Source organism: Capra hircus, chromosome 4 (genome assembly GCF_001704415.2).
Source record: "Capra hircus breed San Clemente chromosome 4, ASM170441v1, whole genome shotgun sequence".
Classification (NCBI taxonomy): Eukaryota; Metazoa; Chordata; class Mammalia; order Artiodactyla; family Bovidae; genus Capra; species Capra hircus.
This window is the reverse complement of record NC_030811.1, coordinates 71,909,551-71,927,064: the sequence shown is the minus strand read 5'-3', so window position 1 is coordinate 71,927,064 and position 17,514 is coordinate 71,909,551. Positions and strand designations below refer to the sequence as shown.

General features: G+C 37.9%; 1 protein-coding gene across 1 annotated transcript in view; it reads right to left on the bottom strand.

The window, feature by feature from the left end:
* The window catches only part of COG5 (component of oligomeric golgi complex 5), a 282,487-nt gene that overhangs the window by 51,384 nt on the left and 213,589 nt on the right, over window positions 1-17,514 (bottom strand). Inside the window, exons 13-14 of the mRNA XM_005679133.3 lie at window positions 11,175-11,336; window positions 8,906-9,005 (exon numbers count right to left, since the gene is read on the bottom strand). Coding sequence (XP_005679190.2) covers window positions 8,906-9,005; window positions 11,175-11,336 — 262 coding nt within the window. The remainder of the gene's footprint in view (window positions 1-8,905; window positions 9,006-11,174; window positions 11,337-17,514) is intronic.

Here is a 17,514-nt window from a genome sequence, read left to right as displayed (position 1 = left end):
GGTTGGTCATAGCTTTTCTTCCAAGGAGTAAGCGTCTTTTAACTTCATGGCTACAGTCACCATCTGCAGCGATTTTGGAGCCCCCAAAAATAAAGTCTCACACTGCTTCCACTGCTTTGCCATCTATTTCCCATGAAGTGATGGGACCAGATGCCATGATCTTCGTTTTCTCAATGTTGAGTTTTAAGCCAACTCTTTCACTTTCATCAAGAGGCTCTTTAGTTCTTCGCTTTCTGCCATAAGGGTGGTGTCATCTGCATATCCAAGGTTATTGGTATTTCTCCCAGCAGTCTTATTGCCAGCTTGTGTTCATCCAGTGCAGCATTTCGCATGATGTACTCTGTATAAAAGTTAAACAAGCAGGGTGACAATATACAGTCTTGACGCACTCCTTTTCCTATTTGGAACCAGTCTGTTGTTCCATGTCCAGTTCTACCTGTTGCTTCCTGACCTGCAAACAGATTTCTCAGGAGGCAGGTCAGGTGGTCTGGTATTCCCATCTTTTTCAGAATTTTCCACAGTTTGTTGTGATCCACACAGTCAAAGGCTTTGGCATATCAATAAAACAGCAGTAGATGTTTTTCTGGAACTACTGCTTTTTCGATGATCCAGTGGATGCTGGCAATTTGATCTCTGATTCCTCTGGCTCTTCTAAATCCAGCTTGAACATCTGGAAGTTCACAGCTCACGTACTACTGAAGCCTGGCTTGGAGAATTTTGAGCATTACTTTGCTACCGTGTGAGATGAGTGCAACTGTGTGGTAGTTCAAGCATTCTTTGGCATTGCCTTTCTTTGGGATTGGAATGAAAACTGACCTTTTCCAGTCCTGTGGCCACTGCTGGGTTCTCCAGATTTGCTGGCATACTGGGTACAGCACTTTCACAGCATCATCTTTCAGGATCTGAAACAGCTCAACTGGAATTCCATCACCTCCACTAGCTTTGTTCGTAGTGATGTTTCCTAAGGACCACTTGACTTTGCATTCTAGGATGTCTGGCTCTAGGTGAGTGATCACACCATCATGATTATCTGAGTCATGAAGATCTTTTTTGTACAGTTCTTCTGTGTATTCTTGCCACGTTTTCTTAATATCTTCTGCTTCTGTTAGGTCCATACCATTTCTGTCCTTTACTGTGCCCATCTTTGCACGAAATGTTCTCTTGGTATCTCTAACTTTCTTGAAGAGATCTCTAGTCTTTCCCATTCTGTTGTTTTCCTCTATTTCTTTGCACTGATTACTGAGGAAGGCTTTCTATCTCTCCTTGCTATTCTTTGGAACTCTGCATTCAAATGGGTATATCTTTCCTTTTCTCCTTTGCCTTTAGCTTCTCTTCTTTTCTCAGCTATTTGTAAGGCCTCCTCAGACAATCACTTTGCCTTTTTGTATTTCTTTTTCTTGGGGATGGTCTTGATCACTACCTCCTGTAAAATGTCATGAACCTCTGTCCATAGTTCTTCAGGCACTCTATCTATGAGATCTAATCCCTTGAATCTATTTGTCACTTCCACTGTATAATCATAAGGGATTTGATTTAGGTCATACCTGAATGTGGTGGGTTTTTTGTTGCTAAAAGAGTAAATCTTGAAAGTTCCCATCACAAGAAAAAAAAATACGTTCTGCTCCTTAAAATAACATAATGTTACATGTCAATTATATCCCAATACATATATACATGGTATCTTAAAAATGCAATACACATTACTAGGATTCAAGTAGGGAGATTAGGCAATTGGTGATTAAAAAAGAAGAGTAAACAAGCTCTCTCTTTCTTGCCAAGTTCCTACTCTGACTTTGTGATGGATGGCGTAACTGGCCCCAGTCCTTCACCTCTTTCTGCATGCACACCCTGTGCTGTCTGAATCTGCACCTTGGCTGGGTTGCTTTGGTGAGCCAGACTTCTGGGGCTCCTTTCTTGTGCCTCTGCCTTCACCATGAGATCAAGCTCAGAAAAGCCTGCTGCAGGATCAGAGATGTGAAGAACAGAGGATTGACTATGGTTAAAGCCAGCCTGATCAGCAGCCAGCCTGCTCTGGAGTAAACCCAGCCAAAACTGGCAAAGCCATCTAGATGCCCCTCATTGGTCCCAGGACGTATGAGCAGTAAATGCTTCCTGCATTCCACTCAGATTTTGTGGCTGTCTATCATACAGCATTTTTGTGGCAACAGATAATGCAGACTTTCAGACTTTAAGTGACAACTGAGTTGCTTACTTTCTCCTGAAAATACTTCCTAATTACAATAACCATTACTTGATATTTGTCTCTGTCTTCACCATGGCTGACTAAATCTTAGACAACTTGACCATTTACTACTGATCTGCCACAGTCCCAGAAAATCAAGGTCTTATAAGTCTGGGAAGCAGGTCAGAAAGCTACCTTAAAGAAAAGAAGTCCAACGTAAGAACAGAGGGAGAAAAAAGTGGAAAGCCATCTAAAGAATCAAATGAGTAAGAAGCCCAAAGGGATCAGTGTATTTGTATCACAGCTAAACTGTATTTGGTCCAAGAGAATCTACTGGTATGTTTCCTGTTGGCACATAATATGAAAACTCTTTCAACCAAGTGATTTTCTATTTTAAAAAATCTTTTACTTGAATGTTAATAACATAGGTTACTACCACATGAAGGCTATATGGAGCAGTACCCAGGTATGTCATCCTTTTAAAACTAAAATAGTCAAACTCCTATGCTTCTGTATCATGTAGGCTTTCTTTCATTATAAGAATGTCAAGTCTCCAAAAAAGTTATTAACTATACAAAGAATAAAGCATACATTTATAAAGCTTTTAAAAAACCCTACTGCCATCTAGAGCTACTGACCTCATCATACACAACTACTGACCTGCACTGAAGTTGAAACCTCCCCTTAAATGTCATTCCTATTACAGTTTCAAATGGTCTGCAACTTAATTAAATGCCAATCTATTTTTTTACACTTTATAACATTTGACATTTACACTAAGATTCTACATGTCATTTTTGAAAACCATCAGATAACAGTTATTATTAGAAAATGCCCTAACAATTTACTTTTTAAAAAGAATGTTTGCCTATAATTTTGTTATCACAATAGCTTGTAAGTCTATGAATTATCAAGGTGCCATAAAAATTCCTTGTATACTAATATTCTAATTTCCTTTAAACATATCATTGATTCAAACTTGTAATAGCAAGGTCTAGTGACATTTTCTACTAATGGTCACACTTCAGACCTATATAAATTACCACTATATTATCATTAAATGATCAATTTGTTCAACTCAATCATAAGATATTATAATATAAACATCTACAGGTATGTGTATATTTGGAACATAAAATTCTACTTAGCTTAATAAATTAATTATAACTTCACAACTGCTGTCAAGACAAATAAGAATTTTTAAATGAAGATAATCTAAAACACTGATCTCATTTTCATAAAAGAGCACCTTAAAGGCTGATATTCACAGGACATATACTAAATCAAATATATGTGAAAGGAACTAAACCCCATGACCTGTAACTCACATATGAGAATTCAAGGCTAAATCCGTTATTTCTAAATTAAATAACTACATTATCTAAATATCTGCTATAGTCTGAATGCTTGTAATTCCCCACCCATATGTTAAAGGGCTTCCCAGGTAATGCAGCAATAAAGAATCCACCTGTCAATACTGGAGATGTGGGTTTGATCCCTGGGTCAGGAAGATCCCTAGAGTAGGAAAGAGCAAGCCACTCCGGTATTCTCGCCTGGACAATTCCATGGACAGAGGACCTTGGTGGGCTAAAGTCCGTCCAAGGTGTGTCACAAAGCATCACGGCTGACTGACTAAGCACCCACGCAATTCATATGGTGAAACCTAATGCCCAAGGTGGTGATATTTATCAGGAGGTGGAGTCTTTGAGGACTTCCGTGGTGGCTCAGATGGTAAAGCGTCTGCCTATAATGCAGGAGACACGGGTTCGATCCCTGGGTTGGGAAGATGCTCTGGAGAAGGAAATGGCAACCCACTCCAGTACTCTTGCCTGGAAAATCCCATGGATTGGTAGGCTACAGTCCATGGGGTCAGAGAGTCAGACACGACTGAGCAACTTTGAGAAGTGACTAGGACTTGAAGGCAGAGCACTCATGAATAGGATTAGTAACCTTATAAAAGAGGCTTCAGAAAGCCACCTTTGCCCTTTCCACCCTGTGAGCTTACAGAAAAAAGATAGGCATCTATGAATCAGGAAGGGGCTCTCATCAAATACCAAATCTGCTGGTGCCTTGATCTTGCACTTGCCAGCCTCCAAAACTGTGAGAAATAAACTGCTGTTGTCTATAAGTCACCCAGTTTATGGCATTTTGTTATAGCAGGCCAAAAGGTCTAAGACACTATCCATTAAGAATGAAGAAATAAACTATGATACATAAGCATACTATGCATGTATTTGTTTGGCCAAAAGGTCCAATCAGGGTTTTTTCACACGATGTAACAAACATTTGGGAAAAACCAAAATGAACATTTTGGCCAACTCAATGTTAAAACAGTAGATACAAATCTCTATATTATATTGCAAAGTGAATAAGTAAATCACAAAATAGTACTTAAGCAAAAAAGAAAGATATATTTGTGTTGTGGTACAAGAGAGTTTTAGCTCAGTCTAGACTCAAACGTGAGTCTGATGCTCGTTTCAAGACTTGCTAGCTGGCACTGTGTTTTTAGCAGTCTATAGTGGGCAGGCTACAAAGTTTTCTCAGCCTCAATTTCCACATTTTGCTGTGGCAGATTCTTTCATTTCAAGGGCTGTTGTAAAAAATAAATGGTACAATCCAAGACACTGTAGATGCTTAATAATGGCAGTTATTTTTATGCCCCTACTCTAACTGTAAAAAATGAATTCTCTGGTACCATTTAAGAGTCAGAAAATAGGATGTAAGAAATCGTCCCTATAGAACTTTAGGTTCTTATAACACACAACTCTGGTGATTAGTAAAAAAGAAGGCTTACACATGTGTATAAGCAAATACATGTACTATGCATATAATCCATACATGATATATTCTATTATATCCTAAAACATTCAAATGATAAGGTTGAAAAGAAATAACAAATAGCTTTTTTAGGCTTATGGAAGAATATATCCAAATACACATAGCAAGTTTAGATAACCATAATGATGGTCCACAGAAAGGACCAACTTGAGAAATCATTTTATGATTCTTTCTCCTGTTGTGAATTAAGGCTATGGTTAAGCATACTAAAATGTTCTGATAGCCAAGAAACTTCTACAGCTAACCTTTAGGAAAATAAACATAGGATCCTGGAAAGCTGCTCATTTTACATTTCAAGTTTTGCATTTTCAAGCCACCCTTTTGGAAACACACTGTCATTAAAATTCTAGCTTTCCTTTATCTATCTCACTACTCAACCATTAATGATCTAATTTGTCTCCTTCAACCTTGCGGACTTGAGGCCTAAATATCTCATCCGTAAAAAGAATTCTCCCTTTACAGACTTAGTTATACTAAATTTCAAGTTAACATTTCCACTTATAGATATTCTACTTTAAAATCTGTTTCAATTTTTCTCCCACTAAAGATTTAATACTTGTCTATTTTCCACTAAATGTTTTCAGCAAAATAGTTATAAAGAGAAATATGGCAAGATCAAAGAATAAAACCTGTCAAATTTAAAAACACAGAGGACACAGACCATGCAATACAGATTATCAGTATAGTGAGCACAGCAGCTCAGTGTGGACAGGACAGTGGGAAGGATGGCTTGTGTTTAAGAACATACACTTGGTTAAGATGACTTTCTTTTGTTTTACTGAGGGTGGAAACAATGCAAAGGATGTCCTCAAGTTCACCGATAGGGTGAGTGGTTGAGAAAAATAAATTAGTTAACTGAAATGCTGGGCTGGATGAAGCACAAGCTGGGAATAAGATTGCTGGGAGAAATATTAGTAACCTCAAATATGCAGATGACACCACACTTATGGCAGAAAGTGAAGAAGAACTAAAGAGCCTCTTGAGGCAGTGAAAAAGCTGGCTTAAAACTCAACATTCAGAAAACTAAGATCATGGCATCTGGTCCCATCACTTCATGGCAAATAGGTGGGGAAACAGTGGTAACAGTGAAGAGATTTTATTTTGGGGGGACTCCAAAATCACTGCAGATGGTGACTGCAGCCATGAAATTAAAAGATGCTTGCTCCTTGGAAGAGAAGCTGTGACCAACCTAGATAGCATATTCAAAAGCAGAGACATTACTTTGCCAACCAAGGTCCATCTAGTGAAAGCTATGGTTTTTCCAGTAGTCATGTATGGATGACTATAAAGAAAGCTGAGCGCCAAAGAATTGATGCTTTTGAACTGTGGTGTTGGAGAAGACTCTTGAGAGTCCCTTGAACAGCAAGGAGATCCAATCAGTCCATCCTAAAGGAAATCAGTCCTGGGTGTTCACTGGAAGGACTGATGCTGAAGCTGAAACTCCAATAATTTGGCCACCTGATGTGAAGAACTGACTCATTTGAAAAGACCCTGACACTGAGAATGATTGAAGGTGGGAGCAGAAGGGGATGACAGAGGATGAGATGGTTGGATGACATTCACTGACTCAATGGACATGAGTTTGAGTGAGCTCTGGGAGTTGGTGATGGACAGGGAAGCCTCGCGTGCTGCGGTTCATGGGGTTGCAAAGAGACACGACTGAATGACTGAACTGATAAACACATAGAGGAGTGGCAGAAATAATGTTATTAACAGCCTAAAAATAAGAGATGAATATTAAAACGTTACTTGTCGATGCTCAATAGCATTTAAAAAAAAATAAAACAAATGATGCTCTTTGTACTATTAAGTAATACTTAGTGAAGTGAAGTTGCTCAGTCGTGTCCAACTCTTTGCGACCCCGTGGACCGTAGCCCACCAGGTTCCTCCATCCATGGGATTCTCCAGGCAAGAATACTGGACTGGGTTGCCATTTGCTTCTCCAGGGGAATCTTCCTGACCCAGGGATTGAACCCAGGTCTCCTGCATTGCAGGCAGACGCTTTAACCTCTGAGCCATCAGGGAAGCCCAAGTGATACTTAAGCTTTCTTTAAAAACTAAAATGAAAGTAGAAAAGTAAAACTACTTTTAAAAAAAAATTAACTTAAAAAATTTTAATTCAGTGACTTTCTCTTACCCTTAATTCAGCACTTTAGGATGGTAGGCCTGAGTAACTTAGGATCACAGACAATTTGGCCAAGAACATCAACTCAATCAAAAGTTTTTGATCTATTTTAAATGTTTTTAAGCTTTTTGTCATTACTGACTTAACTGAAGTCACATGTTCCATTTACTACTGCCCTTGCCTGACATGGAAAAGTGAACTATTTTCCATGTATATGTTGGCTCTTCCTTATGTTATCTTCTGGTGGGATCATCTCATGAGGTTATTTTTTCCTGACACTTTTAGTAATTACATTGATTTCTATTGGATATAATACTAAATTTCATTTATAATAATAAACCATATTTTTAAAGTAATAAACATCATAATAAAGCTTTTATAGCAAAGAAAGAGAAAAATTAATGATCTAATTACCTACGAAGAGCTTCCATGGTCTCTGTGGGGCCAGTTCTCAATAAACAATGTTTAAAAAAATGCTTGTAAAATGCTTAAAACAAATCTGTCAAGGTTGCAAGAATAACTGAATAGAAGACAGCACCATATTAACATGTAAACACAATGGGGCCACCCACTGGAACTGAAAGCAGGAAGCCTCAGGATATGACTGTTACCACCAAGGGTCATTTTATGCAAATTCCTTCAGTTCAATCTTTTACCAACCAACTCTAAAAATTATACCAGAACCAACTGAACCACTTGGATACAGATAAAACTGGATTACCATTGATCCCTGACCAACACGGGTTTGAACTGCAATGGTGTATAGACATGCAGATTTTGTTCAATAGTAAATACTACAGTACTTAGTAAATACTAAGTATTAGTAAATAGTAAATACTACACAATCCACAGTTGGTTGACTCCACTGAGGTAGAAGGGATGATAAGGAGGAACAATGAAAATGTTGTTATAAATTATATGTAGATTTTTTGATTGCAGGGAGTGTAGGTGCCTCAAACCCCCAAGTTGTTCACGGGTCAACTATACTTCATTTTACCATGTTTCAATTGGAGCAGTAAGGGAGGCCACAGAAAAAAACCACGGTTGGAGATCCCTACAATGACAGTAGAGAGATCACATTTTGGCACATTCTTTAAAATTCTTCAATGACAGTTAAAGATATACTACAGTCTTATTCCTTGGATTTAAATTAGCATAAATACCTACTAGTTAAATATGTATACTTAATTTAAAACATTAATGTAGAGAATTAAGATTATGATTCAGTTATATAGTTATTAGTTTAAATATGTACAATCATCTGTCTCAAATAGAGTAACTTTGGAGTTAAACTTTCACGGTCTAGAAACTTTAGAAAGTAAATCAATATTTTTCTTTTACAGTTTAAGCATTTAACATCCTCCAATCATTTTCTAATGGTTCAACTTAATTTCACACTAAGTAACAGTACATAAATGATACCTGGAGTGAGTGACCACAGGAGAGGAAATTTGACCAATTTGAAGTAATTATTAATATACTTAAAAATATACATAATTTAACTCATAATGTGGCACATAGATTTCTTCAAAAGTCTTACAAAATTTGCCTGCATTCTGTAAGTGTGGCAATGATAGGAGGGCAATTTTTTTAATAGACTTAACAATTTTTTCTGATTTAAATTCATTAGAAAGTTTCAAAATTTCACTTTAAAATTTTACAGTAAATTACTATTCAGTCAATTCAATATTTCTAGTCAAGTACTGTATAATTAGTTATCTGAAACAAAATCAAGGTTTACAGAAGTGATTATCACTTACCAGCTGCTCTGATTTTACCCCATACAACTGGATGGTCTTTGCCACATTTTTTGACACAGCTAATGTGAGGTTTGAATCAACAGCAGCTACGTTTAGTTCACTGAAGAAAACAAAAGCAGACTTTAGCAATACAGCTTATCAACAAAGACAAGTTTATGAACTTAAACCCATTAAACAACAAGGTGATTCTTTTTATAGATTTCCCTGGGTGCCTCTAAGAATTGATTGGATTGTTTCATTTTCCCTCCTAAATTCAGCATTAGGAAAAAGTGCCCTGAGATGGTTTGGTTAATGACCAGTTTCTCATTAATAAAAGCATGTCATGTGTGGGTTCAGGCTGTGATTAAGAAGAGTAAATTGTGTACAGATTTTTCAAGTAGCACTCTTGTTCATACTGATAAGTGCAATTAGAGACACTGCATATCACAGACATCTGCAAGGAAATGACAGCTCTTGAATGGAAATGATGACCTTGGAAGGACATAGGCTAAAAATATAAATTACATGATATATCAAGATACTAAGTTTCTGTAGAAATTATGCCAATTCATGTTATTTTGATAGCGTAGCTTTTTTATATCAAAAGCACAACAAGGATTTAACTGGAAGTTTTAAAAATCTAGATTCCTGAAGTATTTCTCTGCCATGCTTATTTTCAATTTTTTACACTGGATTATTTGGGACACTTCAGCTGACTGCTCTTAAAAAAAAGTATTTATAAAGACCATGTAAAGTATACCAGCAGTTAAAAACTGCATGAAAATGCATATACAAGTAGAAAGCAAGAAAAGTAATTACTGTCTCTGAAGTAGCAGAAAGAATCTTGGTATTTCCCAGACTTCCTTTATGAAGAAAGCAAAAGACTTTAACATTAGTGCTTACTATGTGCATCAAAGGGGCTTCCCTGGTGGCTCAGAGGGTAAAGTATCTGCCTGCAATGCAGGAGACCTGAGTTTGATCCCTGGGTCAGGAAGATCCCCTGGAGAAGGCAATGGCAACCCACTCCAGTACTCTTGCCTGGAAAATCCCATGGACAGAGGAGCCTGGCAGACTACAGTCCATGGGGTCGCAAAGAGTCAGACACGACTGAGCGACTTCACTTTCACTTTCATGTGCATCAAAAATGCCCTTTCATTTAACAGTTAGACATAATCTCACTGTGCGACATAATTAACAGTGAGACACAATTAACCCTGGTATTCACATTCTATTGGTCAGTGGCATGAGCATGCTTTTTCAAGTCCCACCTTACAACTAATCACAGTGTGGTCAAGTGGCACAGCGGAAAGGGAGTTACTTCTTTAATATTTCCATAAACAGGTCAGAGATCAAGTTGAATTAATGACTGGTTTGATCACTACTATACTAAACAAATAATGGAGATATAATCAGGGCTTAATCCAGAGCCAGGCCTTTGAAAGACGAAGTAACTGTGGAGAGATTTAGGATCAAGATTCTGGGCTCTTTCAACACTGTATAAGGTTCTGCAGATTATACCTGTGGCTTTCTAGTCTTACTCTCACATGCCTCAGAATCATTATCTGATGTGTAATCTAAAAGAATTTAAACTTCTATACTCTGGTCCTATATGCCCTAACAACTATTTTCACTCATAAAATGTTCACCTATAAATGTAGAGACCTACTGTTATGACAACTTATATACTATGACAGGAACTGAGAGTCTCAACTGCAGACTGGGTCGCCTGGGTGACCATAAAATGTCTAAAGACAACAGTATAACTACATTGTCTGCAAGCATTCAGGTGGCACCTCTGCTCGGATATCTTCCCTTTTAAGAGTTTTAAAAGCTGTCACATTCAACTTAGAAAGCTTAAAATAGCAAACACGAGTAGACTAATCAGGATTATAATACTTGTACACCATGAAGTACTTTCTGGATTTAAGATTAAAAAAAAATTACTCTCCACGCTTTAGCTTCTCAATCTGTAAAATTATTTTTACATTTACTGTCCTACATAAAACCAGAAATTTGCTATGGTACAAAGAATTAGGTTGGTTTACTCTGCATCCTTGACAAGATAAAGAACAATTACAAATGACTATTTTTAAGACTGTATTTAAATGGTTTTATTAATTGGAATCTCAAGTACTTAGGACATGTGCACTTATTCACTGCAAAACTCTTGATTTAATTGCTGGACTAATTACTTGAACAACTAGAGATAAATTTAAAATGTACTGCCATCAGACATCACTAACAAATGTGGTGGGCATTTTATGGCATGCCATTATATAAAAACACATACCTTGCTATAGTTTTAATGATACCTTCAAGCTCATCAGCAGAAGGAGGATTACGACCACCAGGAGGAAAAACCAAGTTGATAGGATCAAAGAGTCGAGATAATGATTTTGATAGATATGCAGCCTCATAGGGTTGTAGCGAGTCTTTCAAAGCCTTTTCTGGACTGTGGGAACAAAGTTTATTAAAAATGAACTTAAATTATACAAGACTAAATACTATGGTATCAGGTTGTAAATACCTTTCTTAAAAATATAGCCTCCATAAGACTCAAGAAAAAGGGATATATATATATATATATACACACACACACACACACACACATATATATACACTTATGACTGATTCACATTGTTGTATGACAGAAACCAATACAACATTGTAAATTATCCTCCAATTAAAAATAAAAATAAATAAAAAACACATCTCCTCTATAGAAGATAACTTTATATGGACAACAGAAAAATTTTGTTTAAAAATGTATAAATATATTTATATACATTTGATAATTAAATGCTTATTAAGAATTAAACATTTTAATTTATATATAATTCCTGGGTATAAATGTAAAATAATATGCCCCAGTACCTACTGTAGCAAGTTTTTCACTTGAAACTATAAGAGTAACACTGTAAAATCTTATTAATTCCAATGGGGCCATGTCTTCACTTAGCCTGTTTCTACACAACATACAAGAGAGGCAAGTCTGCGAAGACTGGCTCCCATCAGTTCCACCCTTTTCACACATAGATGCACTCTTACAAGCTCAGCGTCTGAGAGGGAAGTATACAAATGCAGGTGTTTATCACCCTTCTGATACCAAAACTGATACTAACAAAAAGGAGGACAAAATAAAAAGTGTTTGTACAAGTCCCACAAAATCACAAAAAAATCCCAACTGGAGTTCTTACTTTCATAACATTCTTCACAAACTAAAATTTAACCTGCTAAACACTTCTTTCTCCTCCAGACCTCCAATGTTTTCAGTTATTTTTGTTGATTTTTATTTAGTTGTCCAATTATTAGAACTTATATTTTACCTCTGAAAATTATTATCAAATGTCCATAACCATATAATTAACTCTGTGTCTTCTCACATCACCCCTGATTATGATCCTTCTACCTACCTTTCCATTATCTTAAAAAAAAAAAAAAAAAAACAAATCCCCCTAAATTCATCCTAAATGTTCATCTTGAACACATCTGACCTGCTCCGTTGGTATCAGAAACTTGGCTTTCTCCTTTTCCACTCTTGTTGGTCAAATGACAAGACCCAGAGGTCACAACGCTCTTGGCTCCTACATCATAATTCCATGGTTATCTCTCAACACTTTCTCATTCAACGTTAAGTATTTCAGTCAACACATAGTTCCCGAGAATCCTATGTACCAGCCCTTGTTAAGTGCTATGAAGATAGAGATGAAATTTGCTTTACAGCCCAGTGAAGAAATGTGCAGGTGGAGTGATAACTATAATTTTTATAATAGATGATGAAAGAGCCCAGTAGGAACAGGGAAGAACTAGTGCCTAAATCTGTCTGAGTCAATCCTCTACTGAGGTCCACAACAGCTATTTAAACATCTTCCCTACTTCTGCTCTGATCATTTACTGCCCTTAAGAATCCTCTTCTTTCTTCCACAGAAATTTCAGCACTAAATTATAAGTACTGACATTCTTCCTCTTCTCCAGGGATTCACCCAGAAGGTCCTACAGTTTTACTCCAGAAACAAAGTTGCCAGGGCCTAGGTGGCTATCTGCCAGCAGCAGATCTGTGAGCAGCTGCACAGGAGAAGCAGGTCTATGCTCTATGTTTGAGAGGCTGGCTGAGAGCAAGGCCAAGGCCTGTGGTTGCTGCAGGAAACCAACCCACTGACACAGAGATGCGACAGAAGAACAATGTGACAGGGTCCAGCCTCAGGTGGCAGCAGAAGCCTAGCCTCACCCTAGCCCTGCTCCCAAGGCGGCCTGCTTCCCCTGCTCCCTACCCTATTCCACCCTGTTAGTTTTGGAAAAACTGAAGAACTAGGCATGGTGGGTGTAGGATCCTTGGTGATTATGTCAAAACAGACAGCTTTTCTAAAACCTATCCTGTGCTTGCACGCATGCTAAATCACTTCAGTTGTGCCCAACTCTTTGCGACCCTATGGACGGTAGCCCGCCAGGCTCCTCTGTCCATAGGATTCTCCAGGCAAGAATACTGGAGTGGGCTGCCACTCCCTTCTCCAGTGGATCATCCTAACCCAGGGATCGAACCTGCGTCTCCTGCATTGCAGGAGGATTCTTTACTGCTGAGCCACACGGGGAAGTCCATCCTGTACTACACGTCTACTTTTTGAGTCATCATTTTGAACTGCTCCACCTCTAAGGTCTCCAAGCTTGAAGACAACTTGCCATACCTCCACTTGCCCCTACCCCCTTCCCTCCTACAAATTCTCTTTAATGTGTACAATCTGCCAAGTACTTCCTGGAAGTGAGGAATGTAGCAATGAAGTCAGCTAAAAAAATTTCCTGCCCTCTTAAAGAGACAACACACAAAAGAAGAAATAAAACTTTTAAATGACTTAATTGTGGAATATGACGAAGAGTAATAAATTCTAAGAGAAGAAGGAAGCAAAGAAGCCAGAGAGCAGTTTTTATCCAACTTTAGATAGAGTGAGGCAAGGCAAGGCTTCCTGGGAAGATATGAGGAAAAAGGAGGGAGCAAGTTACACAGATTTCCAGAACAGGCACTTTCATGAGGAGAGAAGAAGTGCAAAGGCCCTGAGAGGGGACTTATACCTGGCTGAGTTTGCCAGAGTGAGAGGAGCAGAGCACTTAAGTGACAGGAGAACAGTACAAAATGAGGTATAAGAGCAAACAGATGGAACAAAACATGCTGGGTTTTGTATATCAATAAAAACACTAGATTTTACTCAAAAGAACTTGCTCTTTGACCTGACTGTGATCAGTGCTGTGAAATCCTTTGCTGTGCTCATCCTCCATCAGCCCAGCATTTCAAGTGCTTTCACGAGCATCCTGATTTTTCTAATCTACCTTCCTTTCAAAACTGTAGGAAATATCTCATTTAGATGGTCTCTGTACCTGCTGCTAAGCTGCCCAAGCATTCCAGAGAAAAAGGAAATTATTTCTATTGAACACTGATACAAACCCCTTGATTTCAAGAGACCTGAAGCTCAAGGTATTAAAACCCTTCTTTGCAGTCCTTCACTCTCCATAGCGGACCATTTATTTCTACATGAAGACCAAAACTACTGCAATGATCTTTAGTTAACTTGATGCCAGCTTTTCTTTTTCCTCTGTAATTTCATCTACATCTGATTTTCTTCTTATCCCAAAGAAAGAGTAGCTTTATTCCTTTGTTGATATCAAAACCTCAGATGACTTGAACCCACCTCCTCCTTTCCTATTCTTTTTTAGACAACTGCTTTATCGAGACTTACATTCAATTCAGCCATTTAAAGTGTATGTTTGATGGTTTTCAGTATATTCATGGGTATGTGCCACCATCACCATGCTCAAACCTAGAACATTTTTATCACCTTCAAAAGAAACCTCACACCCTTCAGCTTTAAAATCTTTACCCTTCTCACCCCATTCCCAGCCCTATGCAACCACCAATAGGCTTTATATAGGCTTTATATCTCTAGAGATCTGCTGTTCTTGACTTTCATATGGATAGGATCATACAGTATATGCATCTGTATCTGGCCTTTCTCACTTAGCATGACTTTTTCAAAGTTCAGGCACACCGTAACAAGTGTTAGTACTTCATTCCTTTTATGGCTGAACAGTATTCCACTGTGTGGATATATAACATTTGTCTGCTGATGGACATTTGGCTTGTTTCTATCTTTTGGTAACTATGAATACTGCTTTAAACATTCATTAAAAATTTGTGCGTGAACATACTTTTAAAAATTCACTTTATGTGCTTTGTTTTTATTGTGATAGCATACATAACACGTGAGCGTTGTGCACAATAAGGAAGCACCACATGTTGATCTCATTTGTCTGACACTTGGCTTCAGCTAACCGGCAGCTGAGAGCAGCATGAGAAATGCTGCAGTGCTGTTCTTCCCAGGCAGAAAGCCGTCTGGTTGGGAACGGTGGGAGAGGGAGCCCTTGGTTCTTGGCTGCCACGGTTTGGAGTGGAGCTTGTACCTTGCTGAACTAGGAAGAGGAAGGGAGAAAACAACTGTCTTGGTTCTAGTATCACAGACTCTTATGGAATTCTTTCTACCAAATTTTCATAAACTCTTGCATTGATGACTTTTCATTTGCTGTTTGCTTTTAAAATCATTTCCAGAGGCACTGAGTTGTTTGGGTTTTGTTGTAATCGTCTTCACCAGATTCACTGGGGATGGGTCAGCAGAGTGGGGAGTGCTGTCATCCCAGAAGTCAATCTCCTCATATTCTGCCTTTCATCAATTCAAATAATGCTCTTGTATCCACCATTCCACACTTAGGCCTTGAACCACCTTATTTTGCTGTATCAAGAGGTCAATTCTCAGTCCTAAGCTTCTTCAGCTTTTCAATAGCATGTGACACAGTTAACCATTCCTCCTCTGACTTAAATGAACTCATTCCTTAAGAGTTCCATACAACTTTGAGTTTTCCTCCTATCTCACCACTTTTTTTCTGTCTCAGTCCTGCAGGTTGCCAATCCTCCAAGAAAGTTACAAATTCTGGAGTGCATATCTTGGGCCAAAGTTCCCTTTTCTCTTTACGTATATCTTCCCTAAAAAATCTCCTCTAGACCCATGATTTTTCAAGATCTGCATAGTGATGATTCTCAAATATGCATTTCTAGCGCTGATTCACAGTCAACTACCTTTTCAAAAAGTCTATAACATCTCTATTTGTATCTTTGATTCAACAGTTCAAAAGAAAAGCCTTTGTTCAACACTACTTGATGAGATCATGGCTTCCAATCTTTGGTCTTCTCCCAACTTGTCCATACATATCCTTGATTCTTCTTCTCCTTTCAAATCCAATCTACTAGCAAGTATATCTAGAATCAATCTGACCAGTTCTCACCACCTCATCCATTCATCCTGTTTTAGGCCGTTGTCATTTCTTGTCTGGATAAACAAAATAGCTTCCATTTCCCACTTCTCTTTCCCTGTGGTGATGCTTTCCCTAGCTGTCCACATAGAAGCCCTAGTGTTAATTTTAAAGTGTTTATCAGTTCATATCATTCTTCTGTTTAAAAGCAATGGGTTCTACTGTTTTGAATAAACTCCAAATCCCGTATCATGGTGAATAAAGCCTTACATGATCTTACACTTTCTTCCCTCTTCGAGCCAATTTCATAGCCCCCACTCTCCCTCTCCCACTGTGTTCCAGCTTCCTATTCCTCAACATCTCCATCGTAGTTTTCTCAGAGACTCTACATCTGCTGTTCTCTCGGCCTGCAATCTTACTCCAAATCCTCCACAGCTGATTTCTTACTGAGGTGTTGGGTCAAAGTTATCTTCTCACAGAGACCGTCCCTCACCACCTTATAGAAGGCACTCTATCACGTTGTCTTTTTTGGGGGGGTGGAGGGGGTGTGGTTATAGGACCTTTGGCCCCAGCAGTGAAAGCACTGAGTCATAACAACTGGACCATCAGGGAATATTCTTGTTTTATTTTCTTCATAACAAGAACAGCTCTCAAATTCAGCATGAATACTTAATGATGAAAAATGCTAACCTGGTTATTTGTGCCTTGATTATACTCAGATTCTTCCAAGATCTTGTTCATTACCTCTTGCTCTCTCCACTGGCTACTTCTATCTATAAACACTCTCAGGTTTCCCTCTATAATTAAAAAAAAGAAAAAAAAAACACCCTTCCTTTGGCTCAGCTACCATGGTCAAATTTCTGTTTGACTCTTTGCCTCACTCCTCAAAAGAATATGTAAAACATAATGTAATTGTTCCTTACTATTCTCATTATTTTTTGGTTTCTTAGGGTACAGGTCACAACTCCTGTTCCACATCTACTACTTTACTGAAGTTAGTCTCTAAAAGGTGACAATGATATCACACTAGTCAAAATAAAAGGTTTTTTTCATTCTGATTTTTTTCTCTACATTGAATTTACTGTCTTTCCCCTACCCCCATGAGTAAACATATGCTCATTTTAAATAAAAGCAGGAATACAAAATAAAAACTCTACCTATTGGAGATAAAGCATTACTACTTTTTGCTATGTATGTTTCCAGAGCTTCTCAGTACAAGCATATGAATTTAAAAATAAAACTAAGCCAGAAATAAAATGATACTACATATTTTATTTCATATACTTAAAAGAAAACCTTAATATACTGGACTGGCCAAAAACCATGTTCAGGTTTACTTC